This window comes from Linepithema humile, chromosome 4, assembly GCF_040581485.1.
Source record: "Linepithema humile isolate Giens D197 chromosome 4, Lhum_UNIL_v1.0, whole genome shotgun sequence".
NCBI lineage: Eukaryota > Metazoa > Arthropoda > Insecta > Hymenoptera > Formicidae > Linepithema > Linepithema humile.
This window is the reverse complement of record NC_090131.1, coordinates 20,067,152-20,090,778: the sequence shown is the minus strand read 5'-3', so window position 1 is coordinate 20,090,778 and position 23,627 is coordinate 20,067,152. Positions and strand designations below refer to the sequence as shown.

General features: G+C 31.3%; 3 protein-coding genes across 5 annotated transcripts in view; 2 read left to right on the top strand and 1 right to left on the bottom strand.

The window, feature by feature from the left end:
* LOC136999259 (uncharacterized) overlaps window positions 1-2,738 on the top strand; it is a 30,825-nt gene extending 28,087 nt beyond the window's left edge. The window contains exon 5 of the mRNA XM_067352830.1: window positions 514-2,738. Within this exon, the coding sequence (XP_067208931.1) occupies window positions 514-703 (190 nt within the window). The 3' untranslated portion in view covers window positions 704-2,738. The remainder of the gene's footprint in view (window positions 1-513) is intronic.
* Window positions 1-23,627, bottom strand: part of Dhit (Double hit) — a 216,330-nt gene that overhangs the window by 77,143 nt on the left and 115,560 nt on the right. The gene's annotated exons all lie outside the window — the stretch shown is intronic.
* LOC105672897 (cytochrome P450 4C1-like) lies at window positions 12,089-22,993 on the top strand. Of its 3 annotated transcripts, XM_067354543.1 has the most exons (14): window positions 14,730-14,957; window positions 16,441-16,651; window positions 17,174-17,283; window positions 18,020-18,113; window positions 18,477-18,662; window positions 18,942-19,035; window positions 19,283-19,385; window positions 19,553-19,646; window positions 19,929-20,035; window positions 20,410-20,478; window positions 20,797-20,965; window positions 21,768-21,947; window positions 22,014-22,210; window positions 22,338-22,993. In XM_067354543.1, exons 2-13 carry the CDS (start codon window positions 16,486-16,488, stop codon window positions 22,196-22,198), a joined length of 1,557 nt encoding a protein of 518 aa, XP_067210644.1. In that variant the 5' UTR covers window positions 14,730-14,957; window positions 16,441-16,485; the 3' UTR covers window positions 22,199-22,210; window positions 22,338-22,993. The 3 variants fall into 3 exon arrangements, with proteins under 3 accessions (XP_067210643.1, XP_067210644.1, XP_067210642.1); XM_067354542.1 differs by lacking the exons at window positions 14,730-14,957; window positions 22,338-22,993 and adding an exon at window positions 12,089-12,677 and having other exon boundaries at window positions 22,014-22,331; XM_067354541.1 differs by lacking the exon at window positions 22,338-22,993 and having other exon boundaries at window positions 14,732-14,957; window positions 22,014-22,331.

Sequence of the window (23,627 nt, the reverse complement as noted above, 5' to 3'; positions counted from 1 at the left end):
GTTATCATCGTTGATAACCGGAGGATGCGCGACATACGAGAGGAACGGCGTTCATTAATCGACGCTATGTCGTCGCCCTTTAAGCGCGAAAGCCTTTGCGTCTCATTAGTGTGGCACCGTGAGGAAGAATGGGGGGAGGAACGGCTGACACTCCGGTCTTCCTTCCCACGATCTCCTTGTTGCCTCCATCGAGTGGCGTAGAAGCAAACGGAACAAAATAGCTGGAGCTGGAGGCTCTTGACCGAATAATATCGATAGGTCATGAAACGATAGCAACCGTTCAAATAGGTCCGCGCAATATAGTAATCTTACAAATTAATTATAAAGTAATTAAATTAATTAATGTGTCAAGTGTTAATTTACTATACTCGGTAATTTAGATACTGTACTATTTCAAAATTCTTAATAATATACTTTATAATTTATAAAATTACATTAAGCATTTTTATATCTGTTGTGTTCTATTGTGTTTTTCTAAGATTTCTTTATCGAATGCGCCCCTCATGTTTTTAGCCTCGACGAAAATGGCAGGAAGATCGTGTGGAAAACAGGGTGTCTTGACGCAATAATCTCAGATCTGGCGTGGATCACAGCCTACATCGTAGGATTATGCTTCATGTCGATCCTGGCAAACATCCTGGCTATCGTCTCGGCCGGGATACTTTTGCGGATCGCAGAGCGAACATCTGTCTTCAGCGGTTAACGTTCTTCTACAATTGACCGACCAGTCAACTGACAATTCACTTCCTTCGATATCAGAATTTTTTATAAAACATGTACTTTAATCGTGTCTTACGTACTTATTACTTTGTTATTTCATGAATAATTATAAAAAAATGTATTGCACAAGTTTCTGAAAATCATGAATAACAGGTTTAATATTGTCATGTAAACGTAATTTGTTCAATTACATATTATTACAACACGAGTGTTAATTTAATATTTATATCGACAATTTGTATTTTGTACGTTGATCACGATTACAAATAATAAATAATATAATTAATGTTAATAATACAAAATCTACTTTATGCATAATGCTATCAATGTGAAAAATAAATAAAATAAATAAAATTTTTTTATTATGAAACTCGAAAATATCATTTTGAGTAAATTGACATTTCCATTTTTAACAGTACTTGCTACCATCTCTCATTATAAAGTAATGGTCGATAATTTGTATTCGGAGTAAAAAAGTCCCTAACTGCACATGGCTTTTATAAACGAAGAAGGAAATGGATGGGAGCGGCGATAGGGAGAAAATAGAAGTTCTTATTGCTTCCGCTTTGCAAACCGGGTGGCTATCAAAGAGAGCGAATCCCTTAGGGAAAGCGGGATGTTTCGTCGCGATAACAATGGTCAGACCACTTTGAACAGAACTACTCTTGATCGCGCCATACGTTATCGGATTGCCTTTTGTGACGATTCTGACCTACACTTTGGTTATCACCTTTAGCAAAGATTCTGTTCCTTAACGAAAATCGAGGATATATTTGAAAAGTATCGCGAAACCAACGCCATGGATTTAACACCAGTCAAATCAATTTTGTTTATTTTTAGATTCTTGTATATATTTATTTGTTGCTGTTGTGGGAAAAATCAATTCGGTTTTCCTCTCAACATGAAACTGTGTAAAATTAATTCACGAATAATTTACTTACGCCATTGTATCATACTTCCATTGTTATGTTAATTCCCTAAAAATTTACATACACAATATGCCGAATAATTTACAATACTAAAAAGTTATTGTATAATTGCCGAAGAGAATTAATATTGAAATTTACAAAATATGTTCATTGCAATTTTAACAATGTTAATTCTCTTATGTAAATAGAATCAGTTTTCTCCTTCAAACTGCAAATTAAAACGATTATCGTCTATTATCATTCATCATTTATTTCCGTGTTTTTAAACCGTGATAAATAATAATAGTTATATAGTCAAACCGTCGGTGAATGTCTTTTGTTAGCGTGATCAATAGCTGCGTATGTAGCCGTTGGTACACACACCCCATCGGTGAATCAAAAGGACTGTGCAAGCTACTCGGAATTCCACTCAGATGACATGATGGCTGCGGATGGAATGGGGGTGGGAGGGGAACGCAGTTCCTTTATACTTTCCGCTAGCTAACTGGAGACTGTAGTCGCGCGGAGAGAGAAAGCTATGATAAACGAGTTGTCTCGCGGCGATAGCACTGGACCCGGCGTAGATCATGGCGTGCGCCGTTATCGAACTGTGTTTCATGTGCGATGCCGGCCCACATTCCGGCGATCACGCCAGCCGAAGTTCTTCTGTGTACGAATCGGATCCGCCGCGGATTATCGCCAGCTGATCCGTTTACATTGGTGCTCCATTATCGTCCGCTGGATTAGCGTGAGCGTCGAGAATGTCGGACAATCGACAATATCGTGTATATGTTATATGTATGACGGAAGCGCGGAAACTCATTCTGCCGGATAGTGCAGTCACGAATGGCAAATATTTAAAAAAAATGTCAAATATTTATACGCACATTTATTAACTCGTGTTGTTTTAATAGATCTAACAGGTCGAAATTTAAATCGCCGACGGTAAAAATTTGTAAAAAGTATATTGTGCAAAAAAGAAAGAATAATAGATGAAAAACACAAATGGAAAAAGATTTCAAAACTCCATACATAATAATAACAGAATCGTGATATATTGCCGAGAATTTTCCACTAATTTCTTGCGCTTTTCATAGCGACAACGTTGTGACAATCATTATTTTCGCGGAAACGTTTAGCCTGATTCCGCAAAAATTTCGCGTCTCTGAAACTTGATCTGGACGCAGCGCGTAACACGCGCGTTACTTTTTATTATACGTTGTTTATAATGCGTAGCCGTCCGTGTTCTCGCGAATTTTAAAATGGTTTACCGCGCGATTTAGTATTTACACTGCAGGTGTACTGGCTAAATGACAACAAATGCACGGTTCTCCCCTATTTATCAGTGAAAATAATACTCGCCCCGGGCAACTTTAAACACGCTCTGCACACAGTTGCCCGTAATTTGCACGCGCAATTACAGCGCGATCAAACGAGATGCTGCTATTGCAAAAAAAGGTTTCAATTTTTACCGTTTTCGCTGACTGAAAATATTTGAGAATCGAATAATTACCGCAATCTCGATTATACTATATCGAAGGTCGATCGGTTTACACGGATGCTCCATTATCGCGACTGCTTTGTTCATTGTCGACGAAAATTGCGAACGTGCCGCACGAATCGTTCGCACGGCTGGCTCTAAAAGATTAAGTGCAATCTTACGTTCGCGCATCTGCCTCGGAAGGAAAAACGTTGAACTCTCCGTTGGCGAGTACTAAACGAAATCACTTTGACGAAGAGCGAAACGCTCTTTCGCAAAAGTTACATCGAAACGACGAGAGAGGAAAGTATTTAAGTCGAGCGGTTCCGCGGGCAGCCGGTCGATCCCGGATTATCTCTGTTTGATCCATTTACGTCAATGCTCCATTATGTCGGATTCGATTCCTGCGATAACGGATTGGCAAAGTGACTGCGCGACGCTATGAGGAATCGTCAACACGCGTTTGAGAAATGGGACATATTTTTTGCGAAATTTTATTACATTTCTACGCATCAATGGAATGTCATGCTGCTGTGATAAATCATGATTATGCAACTCACAGCTCACTTTTTTCTTCGCGTCGCGTTATTGTTGCTCCTCAAACAGCTGAAGAGTAAGTGTTATCGAACAATAATTTCACGTTCCGCCAATCACCCCGCAACGAACAAACTGACATGACAAAGTGCACGTTGCGTCTGTGAAGCGCAATCGCGATATAAAAACGCGGGACCATCGCGTGATTGCAATTTAAAACTCGTTACTAGCACCCGTTAATCTGTTAAGTCCGCGACCATTTTTTTCTTCAACCGCCATTGTCAGGATAGCATCATTTTTCTACACTCGGACGATATTCGTGGATATGACTGAGAAGAATTATACTCGACCTTATCAGAGACAATTCAATAATGTAGAACGTCGCTCTAATGGTATCTCAGCAAATGCGAAGATTATACCTTCGCTTCCGGAAAAAGAGGAAGCACCAATATCTCATTTCTTCATAAGAGTGTATTTCAATGGTAAAAATTTTAATAATGATGATATAATATTACAAGCATTTTAAGGCTTGCATAATTTTTTTAATAAAAATCTTTTACGTTTGTTACTAAAAAAACATGCAACAATTTTTACTAACTACGCATAAATGTGGGAGAAGAAATCAACACAAAAAACTTGCGAGTTAATAATTTCTTAAAAAGAAAATATAAGTTTAATTCTAAATGAATTTAACTAAACAAAATTTAAATAAATTCTAAATAAACTTTACAATTACAATACAATGATGATGAAAAACTGCGGTTAAATTGCAAAAATACCGTACAGTTTTTCAGTTTATTTAGCGTAAGGAATAATATGAACCATTGATCCGTAAATACCTAGTCGCGTTCCTCACACCACATATATTCTACGTTCTACATAAAGCAAGCACGTAGTTCATAATGTCAAGCGCTATCTACCGCTTAACCCGCTTATATATACTTTTCCATATAGCGGAATGGAAAAGCGGTGGATCCGGTATAAAGCGGCACTCGCGCTGATGCAAATATACAGCCGACACGATTATATTTTCATTAGACGGATCATGAATAGAAATTACGTCATTACGGCTCAAAGGTAACCGCAGTAATCAGAGATCTTGCGATGGAGCGCTTCCGTATGCGATACTTTTTAATCGCGTCAGTACTCTTTTCTCCTCGTGTAACTTCTTCCCGGAGGAAGACTCTGTACAAAAAAGAAAGAAACAGAAGTATAAGTATGAGCCAAAAAGATGTAAGAGAAAAATGTAATCCTTTAAGTTTTCAAAAAAATGAAGAAGAAATTTTGTGCGTCATTTAACAATTTTCTATGGATTATAGAGATATTCGTGTAACTAAAAGTAGCAGAAAAATATTATAAAATCAATTTGGATAATTTTATGAAAAATATTTTAAAATTTTATGTAAAATTATATTAAATGCTTAAAAATGTACAGTTGCACAGAAATTTCTTAGACATTTTGTAATCTCCCGAGAAAAAAATGGTATAATATGGTCAGATGTAAATATATATAATTAGTTATGAAAAGATCTGATAACATGTAATATTTTATATAATCATATAAAATTACATATGTTATCAGATCTTTTCATAACTAATTATATATATTTACATCTGACCAATTATACCATTTTTTCTTGGGCTATAACGATAAAAATTTAACTTTTAAAAATTAAAAATGAAAATTTTGAGAATGCTTTTGTATAAATGCATTTATAATCACATGTGATTATATCTATTCTGTTCATACCAATTTAAATTCTTTGACGAATATTAACTATTCGCCATAGATGCTAGTTTATGACTCCAATAAAGAAATATAAGAATTACAAGAAACTGGAGCACATAAAAAATCAAAATTTAAGAAATCCAAATGGATACAAGTAAAGAGGTTGCTGAGCGAAAAACTAACAAATTAACTCCATTGTTTATATATAAAGTTTAATAAAATTTTATCATGCAGCAGACTATTGAAAAAAATAATTCTGTGGCAAGTGTAAAGTTGGAATATTCATACAGAAATTTGTATAATATTCGCAATAAAGAATCCTGCCATTATTCATATGTAATTTATGCTTTGTAGCTCGCTTTAAAGTTTATGAATCAAATACATTTAATAAAATTCGTATTTTTCACTAAGGATAAAGAATACATAAACGTTTAAATTAACTTTCACAAATAAATATTTTGATAGATAAAATTTTGAAATTATCTTCACTTTACCCAAAAAATGTATGTCATATATATATATAATTCTGAAAATAGCTAACGGCGTGTTGCCAGCGGTACAATAATCAAATATCGTATATTTGTTCTACAGTTTCGTTATTTCATACAAAATATAACATTTTTTATAAATTACAAAACTCTCTCTGGAAACTATGGAAAATTGATATGCATTTTTTTTTTAATATAAAACCAATTTATTTATTTTGTTCGATAGCTATTTTGTAATATATTGCAATAATTTATAATAATTAGTATTGGTTGGTAATTAATAATCATTTCTATCGCAATTTCTATTGTAATTTGTACTACTACTATTTTTTAGAATCTCTTTCAATAGACTATCCCTTTTTTCTTACTCATTTCTAGTTTGTACAGAGTGCTATAACAGAATTTTGTAGCGCTATAATTTTGTCTCTTTTGCATCGCAATCCCGTTTTCAAAAGTTGATAACCCAGATACTGAGAGTTGGTAGCATCGACGCGTCTCTTCAAAGCGTCAAATCCGCGATTTGTTCGCCGAATGGATTCTACCAATTTCGAGAGTCGAGGCTCTGTACCTGCGGCCACGCAGAAATGCTTGCTCGAGGGCGGTGTCCGTCGACCGTGCCGAGCGCGAGCGCGAATGCGTAAAAACCTCTCAATCGGGACGCTCTCCGCGCGACCGCTGATGAAGTTCCCCTTTTCGACGGACGTGTTACCTTTTTTTCTTTTTTTTTTTTTTTTTTTTGTTTTTGCAAAGCGTGCACGCGCTCAGCGACACGGTAAAAGAGTTTCGAAAAATAGCCGCCTCTTGCCGCGGTCGTTATTCCAGTTCGCGTGAAAAAAATGTGAGGACAAGCATGTGCCGAGGTGAGGTGGACGATAAATCGACGTCGCGGCGATAATTACGCGCGGGTTCGATTATTCTCGATTATCGGGAAGCGACAAATATTGCCCGAGCGGAATAAAGCGGTTGGTCGCGCCGTACCGTCTTGATGCGCGCCGTGACGTTCGCGATAATTTATCGGCCGTTAATATAATAAATCGCCGATTCGCTGCCGCGAACTCTATCACCAGTTGATTTCTCACCAGTTGACTTCCACGAATCAAGAGTGACCCGGAGCGAAAACTTGTCTTTACGCGCGGACCAACAGACGACGAATTTCGCCGACGGCACGGTCGTCGGTGATTGTGAGCTTCGTCCTCATTCGAGGCCGTCCCGAAAATTACAGGCTGAATCGGGCACCACTATGACAACTCTCGCACGAGTGTGCTTTACAATTATAGTGTCCGAGAGAGGCCCGTATCCCGGGAATTACGAGTCAGGAGGATTTGAAGTCTAACTTTGCGTCCACATACTAGCGCGCGCGCAAGAGAGAGAGAGAGAGAGAGGTCTGACCAGCACGTACTGTGTATTTTCAGGAAAGATCGATAATCCTTTATAGGGCGTAAAACGGGGTATTCTTCTTTATTGCTTATCGACGCCACCGTACGTGTCATGCAACGCCCGTTCGTCGCGAAGTTCTCTCGGGCGCGTTGCGGGAAAGCGCGATAAATCTTTCTCTCTTAGCGTATAAAACTTTTTCGTTAAATCAAACCAGGTAATCGAGGCACTCACACAGTTTGAGTTATTAACAGGGAATCGAAGTGAAACGTGTCGAGGGGAGGGAAATGAGAACAATTTCACCACTCCATTACTTTCGTTCGATAACAGACGAGTTTAAATTTCAGTTTCGCTGATAGCCGCGGATATGGTTTCACCAACTTTAGCACGCTTTCTCAAGATTTTCAGCCAGATTCGGATAGCATCCGCGGAGGCGTGCACTGTTACCTGTGCACTCGCAATTTCTTGGGATAAACGAAAGTAATCCAATCTCTAAGAGAGTGTTGATAAAAGATGGTTTCCAAATTTCGGAAGCATGTGGTATTTATCAAAAGAAAGAAAAGTTGCGGTCCCCTAAAATTAAATGTCATTTTTTTATCAATCAATCCGTAAAAGTTATTTCGCATTAGTGATTTCTACTGGAGGGGAATTTAATAACAACGGTATTTCACCTAATTGTGTGCGCTATTGTTGAATGTGCACAGTCAAAGTACGTTATAACGAGCAGCGCATCTACAGCGATGCATTCATTCGCGAAGTATTTCAATTAGAGTCAATTGAAGTAATTGTGAGTCGGCTGAGTGCGACTCTGCAATATTTTCCAATTATATTCGAAATCAATATATTCACCATAATATATATATATATATATATATATACATATCACCATAAAAAAAAATATATATATATACATATCACCATAAAAAAAAAATATATATATACAGAGTATCCCACCAAAAGTGGCCACCCTCTTTTATCTTTTAAATTAAAACAGATAGACCATAACAAATATATATCAAATTAAATGGTTCAAACTGAACTCTATTGTAAGCATAATAGTTGCTTACGAAAGCTATTCGTGTTAACGAATAGAGAGGTATGCATAATTTTTTTATAATAATGTGAATATTTTGATGTAAGATAAATTGTAGCGCTGTTTGAACAGAATACAACGATGTATAATTTAATATAAATATTTTACATATTATACGAGTTTTATCGACTTGAAATATCGCGGGCGACGTCTACCTTTTTACTTTCGCCCCTGCGATATGGCCAACTTCTGACTCGTGCGTTAGAGATTGACGTATGTCAATTGAAGTTGTAGCGCTGTTAATTATTAATTAATTACTGAAATTATATATAGTGTTTTGAAAAACGGTTATTTTTTTTTAAATATTTCGTTTTTCGGTTGTTTAAACTTTTATATAATAATAAAAACCAATAACTTGACAAAAGAAATAAAGTTGTATTTTTATTTAAAAAAAAATTGAATTCTCCGTAACATATTTAAATTAAAATTATCGACTATATATAAATGTGTCATTTTAGCACAAAATATTTTTTTAAACAAGAATAAACAGATTTTCGGTAATAGATTTAGAAACACTGTAGTTAGCATCATTGAAAGAATAGTTTAGTATACGTGCATACTATCCTTTATTAACATTAATAACATTATATAATTTTTATTATATGATTTAAATGTAATATTTATCGAATTTAACACAAATGTATAAATCTAAAAGTTTTTTAATTATTTACTTTTTACAGTTTCTAATAGAAGACAAAGACTGACATTGAATATATATATATATATAATACATATATAATATTTGAAGTGAGCATTATAAAAATGTTAAAAAAAGAATATAATGACTACTAATTTAATAGTATCACAATGACAACTAACAGTAGTTAATAATTTAGCGATAATGATGAACAATAGCATCACTCTAATACCTTTGAGCATAGATTAATTTGCATTAGCGCTATAAGCTTATTATCACTATGCATCTGAAATTCCTCTGATTAATTCAACGCTATTTTAAAATTTGTAAAAAAATGATCTTTGTTAATTTCGTCATCATGATTTATCGAGAAATCATGTTATAAGAATATTATAATAATATCCTTACTATAAAAATAATTTTGATTACGATTTCGGTTACGGTTTTTTTTTTGTTAAAATGACACATTTATATATAGTAAAAAATTCTAATTTAAATTTTACAAAAAATTTAAATTTTTTTAAAGTAAGAATAAATACGGTTTTGATTAAATGATACGTTTTATGCATTTTGCATGTCGTTTTTACTACAGTTTTGTTACGCTAATGCATTAGATGTGCGAACAAATTCCGGGTTACTAAAATATTAATTATAAATTACGCTGTCAATTCGTCCGCGTGTGTTTTGCACGAATCGTGAGTGCTTGCTATACAAATGTCGTTATCCGCGTAACGCAGGTAATCGAGACGGCTGGATAGTTGAAACAGCACGGCGAAATAACGTCGGATCATGCACCATTGGTGCTCGTAGACGTCGCGGAAATGCCGACTTATTCCATTGTCACGTAATATTACGACGGATCACTGCGTAGTACCGCGAGCAATCTTTGTTAAATTGCAAACGCTGCCGTAATACCGGCACGAGTCATTCCCGCGAGTGTAATAAATGTTTGTTATGGACTTAACTAATATTGTCAGAATATAGCGCGACAGCTATATTTGCACATAGCCAAATGGATATCATAATGTCCGGCGGAGATTGCGTAAATCTTGGATACTACGCGATGCCGTGAAACTACACGCAAACGGTAAGTCATGCAATGCGAAAAAAAAGGGGCACGCAGATTAAAGAGACGTTAAACGTCGTTTAGCGTTAGTACTTGAGCGTGACAATTCTAACGCTATAATATGGCGTGCGTATTCGTTGGCGGGTGCATTTCCGAAGCCGAGGAGACGGCGTGTAATACATCAGAATACTCGTGCATCAGTGCTGATCATATTTAGATGGAACGTTGCGCTCGCGCAAATATTTGTGTCTCGCGTACCTCGCACGCGATGCTTCTCCATTATCGTGGTGTGTGTCCTGCGTGGCTGCCTCTATACGTATACATACGTCGAGCGCAGTGTATTTCGCCAACGGTGCCGTGTCACGTCACGTATAATCTGATGGCGTTTTTCCCCGTTATTAGATCGTCGCGACGTAAAACGCACTTTTTTTCTTCCCTTTTATGTTCCCGATATACATGCGCTTTTTTTAACCAACACAGAATTGCGCTGTTTTCCTTCTTTCTATCTATCTCCGTGACTTGCATCTCTCCGCGAGTTAGATCCTCCCAATTTTCTGTCATACTCGGTTTTCTTTATTTTGACATCATGTCGCACAGTAAAAGAATCAATATCATACATTGTGGAATAATTAATTAACTTTAACGAAATAATATATTATTCTGGCTCTATTAATTGTAAAAATCAAATTATATGAAAATGTGAGCTATAAGGCTAAATACTAAAGGCTAGTACTTAAAATTTTGTTATAATATTTAGCAAAAACAATATATTTGTATGTACTGTCAACAATTAAAACAAAATTTAATATTAAAAGATCTGACTTTATACACTAAAAGAAAGCATTCATCCGTTGATATTTACCTACAGTGAAAACAATTTAAAAAAACAATTCTAAAAACAATTTGGTATTGTCAAAGTTGGAACTTCAAAAAGAAATTAACGATTCGTGGAATCCGCGGAAGTAATTCACGGCAAAAGGTGTACAGCGTGCCAAGCGATGCGCGACGGCAGCAAAATTCCGAGACGGTTTTTCGCGATACAGTCGGTCGTTTTAACCGCACGCGCGCGAGTCATCGAAAAAGCGGTTCGGTATTCTTTTTTTTTTTTAAATCGATAATTGGTACCGTATAAGCTGCGACAAAAAAGTCAGTTCACCGATCCGCTCGATAGAGCAGTTAATTGATAAATCACATCGCATCGCTCCGTGTATTTCGTTGGCGGATTTCAACGGCGGTAATCGCCGGCGGCTGTGACGCTGACAAGTTTGTGAAGTGATGCCGAGTTTTAACACGACAGTGTTTTGAAAAACCTTAATTGAGCAAATCTAGATTTTAAATTTTAAATATCGTTGAATGATATTTTGTACAATCATAAAGATATTAATTACGTTCAATGTGTCTACATTTACAATTATTTAGTATACTTAAATTTTTTAGTTTACTTAAAAAACGTGTCTTTCTGTTTATATAATGATATAGTTCGACTGTTTCATGCTTATAAAAAAAAAAAAGAAAAAGAATCATTGAGTCGCGTGCCATCTTTACGCGGAATGCGGACGCGTAGGACACCAATAATGCATCCGATCGTATACATATATATAATTATTATATATCCTTTTTAGATTCATATAGAATACCTGCTGGAACATTTATACATATTAATATTTATAGTGTTCATAGAAAGCCCAATTTTTAGCCAAATCCAGATGTATTTAATCCAGATAGATTTTTGCTCGAGAAAATTCAAAATCGTCATCTATATTCCTATTTACTCTTCAGCGCAAGACCAAGAAATTGCATATGTAAGTATTATAATTTTTATTTCTTTTGACGCAAACAATGTGATAATTATAGACATATAGATAACATTTGTCAATAGGTCAACAGTTTGCAATGTTGGAGTTGAAGGCTATAATAACCTCTTTAGTGCAAAACTTTTACTTGGAATCTGTTGATTATTTAAAAGACCTTTGAATGAAGGACGACATCGTACTTCGCCCTGCACATTCAATCCGTGTAAAATTTATTCCAATTGGACGCATTAAATCGTGTAAAGCAACAACGCATTCTAGTAATGTAACAAGTTAACTAATGTTATAAATAAAACACAGAATGTATGTGTGAAAACATTACATTTAACTTAGATTTAGAGTATCTACGAACAAAAATTGTCTTAATAAAGTATAAAATTGTTAATTAACTTGTGTGTAGTATATGTTATAAATGTCAAATAAAAGTTCTATCATATGATAAGAACATTGTAACAGATATCCAAAGTACATAAGCTATCACATATAAATGTTTTTCTTCATACTTGAAAAAAAAACTGCTGTCTCATGCCGTCAAATTAGAAACAAGATAGCGGCGAATCTGATCGTATAAATATGATTATTCGAAATCATTTTAATCATTATTCAAAATCATGTTTGCGCGTCAAGATATTTACATGTAGTATTCAGAGATGTACAAGATTTTGTTTTATAAGTGAAGCATAATTTTTTTTAGTAGAAATTTCTACAAACGTGATTAAAATATACTTTTGATTCTCGTCGAACGATACTTGAGTTTATTCTATCCAGAAAAAGAAACTTGACTTGAAAGACTATTCAGCACTTGACTATACGTTACTTGATTAAATCGATAAACAGGTGAGTGTATCTCGAAACATATCTTGTAATGTATTTCGAAAACGTATCTTCTAAGAGAGTTTATTATGATTTTGGAAAGAAATATTGAAATGAATGTCATTTTTCAATAGTATTTCTATTATTTATTTATACCAAAAAATTTTAGAAATAAATTTTAGAAATAAAAAATTAGTCATCCTAATAATAAAAAAATAATAAAAAAAACTTATTTTGAAATACTGATACAAGTGAAAACGGTATCGGTCCGAATTGATGTGTCGTATTCTGTGCGGTTGCCGAAATCGTTAGTAATACAAGAGTTAGTAAGATAAACTAATATATTTGTACTAATGCTAAATACATAATATTATAGTTTTGAGTACATTACAAGTGCAAGTTTTTAATTTTTTTAAATTTTAGATAAAGTTTTGCAAAATGTATATATTGTATAATTTATTTTCGTTCCTTCAAAGAACGTTATTCTTATTCAATTGTGAGATTGTTTTAAGATTTATTTGTTGTAATAAAATCTTTTCTCTTACAGAGAATATCATGCATTGTTATAATTTATAAGTCACATACCGACTCGTTATAATTATATTTGTCAAAATAAGTAATTTTATATTTGTTTAGATTTGATTCTATTATACTAAAAAGCAGTTGCAATATGAAGAATACCATAAAATTATAGTATTTAAATGCAACTTGTCAATATTCTTTTTAATATCATAAGTTACACGCACTGAGAAAAGTCAAATTGTCTGTTCAATTTTTGATGAAACAGATAGATTCTGGTAAATTCAGCCAAAATCTGTCTGTTTCGTCTAAAATCGAACAGACGGTTTGTTGAATCAAACAGAACATTTTTCTCAGTGTAAAGACCTATATTTTATTAAAAAATTTATATTATAAGAAATTATCGGGATGATTTACATTTATATATTTTATTATTACTTCTTTAAAAATAGTTTCTAATTTGTATATAAAAATATTTTAATTTGCTTTTTATTCACTGACAAAAGAGTTCAACATTTGATTCATTCATCCGTTAAGATTTGTCCCAATCAAATACTATTCACACAACATATATAATTTTAAAAACACATATAATAGTAATGCTCCATATGATAACAATCAAGGAATATAATAGAAGAGCATTAAGAGCCGTCGCAGGATGTTAGTGCTAAATTTTTAATTTTTTTCTTAAAGAAATTAATAAATTAGTCCACAAGAGACAGTTAGATTGTACACCGATCTCAGATCGAGATATCTAAAGTGTACGAAATTTTCAGTACACAGTCTCATATATCGAGAAATTTAATGTACATATAGGAATTATTGGAAAGAAAGGAAGAGAGAAAAAATATTAGGGCGCGAGTGGCTAAGCCGGGAATTGAACCCGGATGTTCCACTTGCTGGGCGAATGTTCTGACCACTAAACTATTCAGACCCCACGCTTTTAACATTTATCTCTCCTAGATTAGGAAATCAACAACCGTAAGGTTATCGCAGTTCGTTTCAGCCGTTGACACTATACACTTATATATATAAAATATCTCTGACAACTCAAATAAGATTAGTTTTTTTATAATTCCGACATTTTATACCAATTTTATGTAGGCTTAGTGTCAACGGCTGAATTTTGTAAACAAAATGCGATAACCTTGCGGGGTATATTTATTTTCATTAATTTCATGTTACTTGCTTTTTCGAATTTTCGTTCACTGAAGATGGCCAAAATAAATAAGCCGAAACGTTTGAATTAACTAATTGTTAACTTTTTTTTACTGAGCAACCAACACCCAGCTCTGGGCTGACAAAGCTATATTTTTTAATATATAAATTATGAATGATGATCTTAAATGAAGCGATTTGAACATTATCACTGCTATCAATTTTCCCTTGGACGTTAATACAAGGTAGACTTTTATACATAATACTCGATAAGATAAAAATAAATGAAAAAACGTATTGTGAATACATATTGAATATGACATTATACACATGCATAGTGCACAATGTGCACTTTGCTTATTGGAACATCACATTCAATATGTATTCATAATACATTTTTTTATTTACGTTTTATTTATTTTATCAATGACTATGTGTATATAAAAGCCTATCTTGCATTGACGTCTAACAGAAACTTGATAACAGTGACAGTGTTCAAATCGAGACTCACATTGAGGCTGTTACAAAATATTCGAAGTTGTGTATACTATTCTTAGTACAAAGTGATAAAGCAACATTTTCATGCTGAGATCTTTAGAAAAGTAACGTAATAAAATTGTTAATAAGGTAAACTCTACATTTTTATTTAATTTGTATTACTAACAATAGTGTATGATATTAGAGTATTAGTTATATCATTGGATTTAGGTATCAAAGAAAAGTTTTTAATTTTTTTGTAAAACATAGTTTACGCATGGTTAAAATTTCGTAAAAATCTATATTATATATATATTATTTATATCTATTCGCGAAAAATGATATTTTTATTCGATTGTAAGATGTTCATTTGTTACAATAGCATACCTTTTTACGATTGTAACATATTATTGTTATATAATTACATAACAATTTCTTATAAATATATTTATTACAAGATAAATAATTTTAAATATAATTTTACTAAAAAAGCTGTGTTATAAAGAATATTGCAAAATTATAATAACACAATGCAACTTGTTAATATTTTTAAAAAATATTTTTTTCTAATTATGTACAATTTTCATATTTAATTTACAAGGGCAATGCATGAAATGTTAATTGCAAATGAGAATGTATTATATATTGTTAAAAAGGTCTCGTCGAGTAGAGTCCAGCTGTGCAATATTTCTTGAATGGCACTTCTGGAGGACGCTGTGTGCAATATAAATTATGTAAGAATTATGGTATCAAACGAAAGATCTCTATTAATAGAGATGTCAATCAAGTAAGATATCGCACAGATGGACTTTACTCGGCGAAATCTTTTCAACAATATATAATACATATTCATTCGTAATTAATACTTCGTATATTTCCCTTAAGATTTTTTAAAATATGTAAATATATTTAAAATAAATAATGTGAAAGGCTCAGGTGATTAACAAAATCAAATAAAAATTAAAAGGAGCGTAAAGAGCCACAATGCAAGTTCTTCGTGCGAAGATTACTGTATTCTCATTTGAAATTATTTACAAACGTTTCTGCCTGACATCAGGCCTTCCTTAGTATACAACAGAGATGGAAATTAGTTGCAACTTTCGGTTCGATTTTCTGATTGACGCCTACTGTCTCGTCCTTGTCGCTCTCATGCTAGCAACAAGTCGCCAAACGCGCTAACAACGCCCGTAAGATGCGCGATACTCTTGTCAGCCTCAGGAATATCCATATCACAACAAGATGGACACTAATTAGATAGACACTAATTCAACAAGATAATAAATATGGGACAATAGATTTCCACATCATCTGTGAGATACTATTATTAACGCGTTCTTCAACAATAATATCTCATAGATAATGTGGAAATCTATATTTAGAAGAGTGAATAACTATTGAAACTTATCAGTCAAAGGTTAAAATGTTAATCAACGTTTGTAAATAATTTTAAATGAGAATACAGTAACCTTCGCACGAAGAACTTGCATTGTGGCTCTTTATGCTCCTTTTGATTTTTATCAAATATATTTAATTTCAAATATACTTTTTATGTAATTTAATAAATGTATTTCTTTACACTAAGAAATTACTAAATGACTTATCTTTTTATTATGTAATTCGTATTGACATTTAGAACCACTTCAGGAAAAAAAGAAAATTGGAGTTTATTCAATAAAAAATGATTATCACTTTACTGTATTCGCTGCTATTATGCATCTTTCTCATATTACTGTGCCATTATCTTATTCATCATGGAAGATTTTGGCAACTTTTCGATCAAATACCAGGACCACCGGCGCTTCCATTAATCGGCAATACTCTTTTATATTGCACCAGTTCATTAGGCAAGTAAAATTATGTACATTTACAGATTAATAAATAGTATAATAAATTATAATATTATAATTTGTATAAAAAATGTTTCAGTAAGATATAAAGATATCAACAGTATTGATGATTTGATTGCACAATACTTTGTCGATACCAATAATCATTAAATTTATCAAATGTAATAAATAATATATACATTACATATTTTTAAAGAGTATAATTTTCAATTAGATTTATTTTTATTTATGCAATGTTATTTATTATTTTTGATTATTGTATATTTTTATTTTCAATTCTCACGCTTCAATATAAATTAGTAAAAAATTATGATGCTAAAATTCAGATAATTGTACTATGACCAATGATACTTATCAGTATCAGAAGTATTAGAAATCATAACAGTAAACAAGATAAGATTTATTCTACGGTCAAACAATGGCGCGCATGTATGGAAATAATTGATTGTAGCTCTTTAATAATTACGTAGGTACATTTAAAGAAAATTAGTTAATATTTTCTTAAATTTGGATTTTTAGAAGATATATTGAACATACAGGAAAAATTAAATAAGGAATATAAGAATATTTTCAAGATGTGGAGTTTTACTATTGGAATTGTTTGTATTACTAATCCTGATGACGCACAGGTAAAAGAAATATTTAAAGATGAGCAAATCTTGATTATTATATTAGAATTTTATTAAATATTGTTTTCTTTTAATTATTTATTTCTTTGATATTGTACATGTTAGTGTTTGTTGTTCAAACGATATAAGGAAAGAAGAGTATTTAGGGATCAACAATATTAAGTTTTTAAGAATTACATGATCGCAAACATTAAAACGCTTATTTAATGATAAAAATATTCCCGATTTTCTTTAGTTTATATGTAAATAAAACTGTAAAGTATTTCATGTTAAAGGATATTTTACTTTTCTTGCTCCCTATATGCGTTTAAAAATGATAAGTTAATAATTTCAATAACTTCCTGTGGGACACTCTATATGTCTATAGGATTCGGGTTTAGAGAGAAACATAATTAGCGCTAGAACTTTTATAAAAAATTATCATGCAAGGGAAATGTTAAAAATATACTCCTATTTAAGATAAATTGTACAAATAAAACGATTCTTTATATTATATTAAAATTATAAATGATAAATAATACCGATATTTATAATTTGTATTTGGAATTATGCGTTTACCGTCTAATGCAAATAAGAGTTCTTCAAAAAATAATTAACTTTATTTAACATTTTTTTCTTAGACATAACTGTGTAATAACAATTACACTTGTTGCAGCAAGTTGACACACAAATTACTTTCCATTTTTGCATTTTTTAATTAAAATATTATTTAATATAATCTTTTATATGATTGTAGACAATATTAACCAACCCAAAAGAGCATATTGGAAAAGGGTTTATATACACATTTCTAAATCCTTGGTTGGGAACTGGTCTACTTACTAGTGACGGTAACGTAATAGATATAACATAATTTTCATTTCTAATACGCAGAATATTTCGTATCAAAAATATATAAAAATTTTATTCTTTTTTTATATTTATATAAATTTTATATTTAAGTACATATAATTATAAAATTTAAAAATTAATCTCAATGTAGGACTAATTACTGTCATTTTTAAATTATAGTATACTTTATTTTATAAAGTATATGTCATAAAAACAAAATTTTTTTTTTAGTCAAACTTAGTGAAATTTTTTACTTGAAATATAAATTTTAATTACTTAATTTGTAAGGCAGATATTACGACAAATATTAATAATTTAGAGTGTTATTGCAATAAAAGAGGATGCTATTTTTTCCATTACAGGAACGAAATGGCATAAAAGAAGAAAGATGCTAACGCCAGCATTTCATTTTAATATGTTGAAACAATATGTTAATATTTTGATTGAGGAGGGCAATTACATGGTGCAATGTTTGAAAGATATTGAAGGATCAACTATTAATGATTTAATCTCCTTTATTAGTCATCATACGTTGAATGCAATATGCGGTATGTCAGTATATATTTATAAGAAATTTTTTCTCGACATAGACATTCGATTGATTAAACATTGATTATAATTATAATTTTTTATTAATTATATTTAATCTTTGAGCACTGATAAACTTTTTTATACTATAATGTGTTAGATTGTAACTTTTAATTGAAAAATTATCTTAAACTATATAATAATTATTATTATGTAAATATATTATATAACTTATCATACTTATGATTAAAAGAAAAATGATAACAAATATTTATATAACTTTAACCAATAATTTATAGAAACTGCTATGGGAATTTCTATGAAAGATATGGGCAAATTTCAGGAACAGTATCGCACAGCAGTTCATGAAGGCAGTAAAATGACTTTGGATAGGTAACTATGCAAATACTAATGCAATATAACTTAACAATATATGTAACTATTTGCATGAACACATTTAAAGATATTCGACATTTTTAGAGGATGATTGAATATAAATATAATATAAAGTTTTGAATAATGTTTCATAAAAATATCATGGTGTAACTTAAAAAATCATTTCATCAAGAAACTTACACACAGACTTTAAATGTATTGCTTCCTCGTTTTCTTATGTAACATTATATAATTGTACATATAGATTAACGCAACCGTGGCTTTATTCTGATACGATATTTGCATTTTCGCCACTGGGTAGAAGGCAAGCTAAGAATTTGAAAATATTGCATGGATTTACCGAGAAAGTGAGTGAGAATTGTGCGTTATTTATATTGCGCAGAATTTTTGTGTATATAAATAAAGTTATAATAATATTCAAATAAAATTAGAACAATCTAATTTGTATGTCAGCGGCACATTTAGCAGCATGACAGTATATAATAATGAACAAATTTATATTCTTTTCCTTTAGATTATTGCGCAAAGAAAACAATATCATAAAAACATTGATGGACAATATTTGAAACAATTTGAAAATGATGCACTAAACGATGAAATAATAGGAGGTATGAATTTACACACACATGCACACACACATGTATTTAAAAGTATAAATATTTGTACTTGTATACATGCATATGTACGCTGCATATATGTAGAATGCAAAAGTTTTGTGTTTTATTATATTCATATACATATATGTATATTTATATATATTGTGAGCTGATCCGAAAATTCTCCTTTAGATTTTGCACATTTATTTTTGTCAAAAATTCGAAGAAACTTTCGGATTAATTCAATAAATTAATACAACATATATTAAACTAAAGTAATGTAATCTTTCTCAGTAAAAAGAAAGCGATTAGCTATGTTGGATCTTTTGATAGCGGAGTCCTATCATAATAAAATGAGTGATTTGGACATCAGAGAAGAAGTTGATACCTTCATGTTTGAGGTAGATATCTGATCATTTATATATACAGTTCACTCTGGCATTACGGCCAGTACGGGGCTGTAGGGGTAAATTAAATATTTATTCACACATCAATTTGATTTTACCGTGACACATGTAATTGTGTATGTTTGTTGATTAAGAATGTTTTCTGATTAATAATTTTTAAAAAGATTGATGCAAAATTGTTAATTTTTTGAAATATTTGTTTCACATGAACGCAATATGTTCGAAAATTATATGAAAAAAGCATTTTAAACAACTAATAATATAAAAAATATTTTAATTTGCTTTTTACTTGCTAAGTCTTTTTATATGTGTACAATATTTTATACACAATGCATAGAAATGAATAAAATGAATTCTTCGCATTACAGGGTCACGATACAGTAGCAATGTCTATATGCTTCACAATATTATTATTGGCTGAGCATAAGAATATTCAGGTATATCACATATAAATTATTGATTTGAAAACACACAATAAATACTTCGTTTATTGTATTAACTAAATATTTTATTAGTTAAATTTAGTATTGTTTGTGTCTTTTGATAATATTTGACAAATAGTTAAGATTATTACAGTAATATAATAAATATATATGCAAAAGTATTTTGCTTTAATTTATAATAAAATAAAATTGTGTATTTAAATATAAAAAGACACATGTTTTATATTATGTGTGTGCTGCATATATAATTTAATTGAAAATGACACAAATGCAAACCAAATAAAACATGTAAAAATTTGTTAAATAATGTAGGATCGTGTCAGAAGTGAAATTAGTGCAGTGATGCTAAGGAATAATGGAAAACTTAATATGGCAGCATTAAACGATATGCCATACTTGGAAAGATGTTTGAAAGAATCGTTGAGACTGTATCCTAGCGTTCCTAATATAGCGCGAGTTGCGTCTGAAGATGTAAAGCTACGTGAGTAATTAATAAAAAATATTTCTTATATACCGGGTGACTCACATAACTCTTTACATCTGGGTATCTCGGAAACTATCTATTTTAAAAATTTAGTTCTTGAATTCTATGGGTCTGAAGAGCCTTCAAACTGGAATGGAAGTTAGTCAATCCCGGTTACGTGGATGGAGCGGGAGTTAACTTTAAAATTTTAAATAGACTCTTATACAAAACTCTTATATAAAATTACATTTTAGGATTCTATGAAAGACAACTTAATTTTATTCGAAACATTTTTTTGTCAGATATTTTTTTGAAAAAATGATGACAGTTTTTGAAGTTTCGACTTATAGCTACTTGAAGCGCTCGGGAATAGTCACACAAAATCAAAATCAACACTCTACTCTGACTTATTCAATTTATTAAATGCTCAAAATGTTTACCATGGACTTGTAAATATTTATTTATTCGGGTTAATAAAGTATTTCTAATATTTGATAGCATTTCGGGAGTCACTGAAGAGCTAGCGCATGCATCGCTTCTATCCTCTTCAAATGTTATTAAATGTTAGAAATACTTTATAAATTCGGATAAATAAATTGTGTTTATAAGTCCACAATGAACATTTTGAACATTTAATAAATTGAACCGTGTATATTTTCATAAAACTATAAAAAAAGATTTTCTGTGTTGATAAATCGGCTAGTTCTTTTTTGTGATTTAATATTAATATGTTCCTAACGAAAATTTACGAATGTTTACTTTACAATATAAACATCTTTTTTTAATTATTCTAATAAATTGTGTTTTGTGATATTTTCAGAATCATATATTGTACCTGCTGGAACACTAATAATCACTGCCATTAAATTAATTCATAGAAATCCCGATTTTTGGCCAAATCCAGATGTTTTTGATCCGGACAGATTTTTACCAGAAAATATTAAAAATCGTCATCCTTTTTCTTATTTACCTTTTAGCGCAGGCTCACGAAATTGTATAGGTAATATTTACAATATTAATTTCTTAATATATAAATAATTTCTAATGTTTATATGAATGTTAATAGGTCTGCGATTCGCTATGATGGAGTTAAAGGCTATAATAGCTCCTTTGGTGTATAACTTTTACTTGGAACCTGTTGATCGTTTGAAAGATTTTCGATTTCGGCTCGATTTAGTAAATCGAGTTATGCATCCAATTCGTGTAAAATTTATTCCAATCGAACAAATGCAGCCATTTGAAGCTAATTAAAATTTTAAAAAGGTAAACAAATAATTTTGTTGGCGCAATGGAAGAATTATTAATATAGTTGTTATATGTATTATATCCATTTATTGGTATAAAAAACAAAAACAAAAACAAAAATTAATATTTTATATTTTATTTATAGTGCAATGTGTTACTTACAAACACTTCTTAATTTGATAAGTTGTACATTATTATAAATTCAAATCAACAATAAATGTATTATTAATCTTAAACGCTAAATGGTGTCTGTAGCTGTTTAAACCCAAATATAAAAATATAAAAAACTAGCATGACTGCGCAGCATTTGGTAACGTGCATGTTAGAACGATAACGAGACGAGCGTAATATGTGTAAAAATAATTCTTTGTATATAGTATAGAGATGAAAGATGATAAAATGTTATATTTTAATAGGTTTTTATGCCATATTAATATGTTCAATTATGCCATTGACAGAACTAGCCTTAAAGATACAATAATCAGTCCAGTAAAAAAAATTTACTTCCAGTTTGAAATAATTATAATGTAAAGATGTCATGAAAGTTCGAATTGATCCCGGTAGTCTATGCGGTTGCCGGAATTACTGCGTGAACTAAATAATATGATAACTTATTTTGGTGATATTTAAATTATTTACTGCGATAATATGACTATGATAATGCAATATATGTCTGCTATAAAATTAAATCTATTACTTGTGTAACTGACAAGGAAGGCTCGGCAACAAAAATTCTAAAAAATCTGAAACTTTGCAGAATATAGTAGATATAAACCTAATCGTAAAACTATTTTTTATTTTAGTTAAAAAAGAGTTTTAGAGGTAGAAACACCCTCAAAGAATTCAATTTTTCATATCTTTGCTAGTGCTGCAGAGTTGAAGGTACGTAATTTTGAGGAATAAAGCTATGCGTTTTTTTAAGTCCCTTTTTTCAGGATAAAAAATTTTCCAAAAATAGCCTAAAGCCTGTACGCACATGTACAAACTTCAAGCTTTAAAACGCTTCTTTGATTTTTGGTCTGCGATGATTTTTTGCCAAGTTACAGTGCTTTGAAAATTATTGAATTTTGAACGTTTGAAAAATGTTCCCTATTTTTTGTAAAAATGTGCAAACGAGGCTTTCTTGTATTATACTGAAATATGACGAATGACATGTTTTGCACACTTCCATTGACAGATACATCTGAGCATCGAGATACGGAAAAATCATGCATATATTTAAACAAGGAAAACAAGGAAAACTTTTGATTTGATTCATGTCAAGCTGATCAAGTTGTATGTATATTGCTCTTGTATGTATGCTTTGCGAGTAGAAAATCTATTTCCTAGGTGTGCGTTGCAGCAACTACACGTTACTGCACTCTCGTTGGCTTTTAAAATTTGTGAAAAGTGTGTGACAGGGCCAAGTAAAGTTTGTAAATTTAATGGATATTTG

Coding starts and splice junctions, on each gene's coding strand:
- LOC105672897 (XM_067354543.1), top strand. CDS start 16,486: ATGATTATCACTTTACTGTATTCGCTGCTATTATGCATCTTTCTCATA. Junction 19,036..19,282: donor AGTAAAATGACTTTGGATAG/GTAACTATGCAA, acceptor TTGTACATATAG/ATTAACGCAACCGTGGCTTT. Junction 21,948..22,013: donor AGGCTCACGAAATTGTATAG/GTAATATTTACA, acceptor GAATGTTAATAG/GTCTGCGATTCGCTATGATG.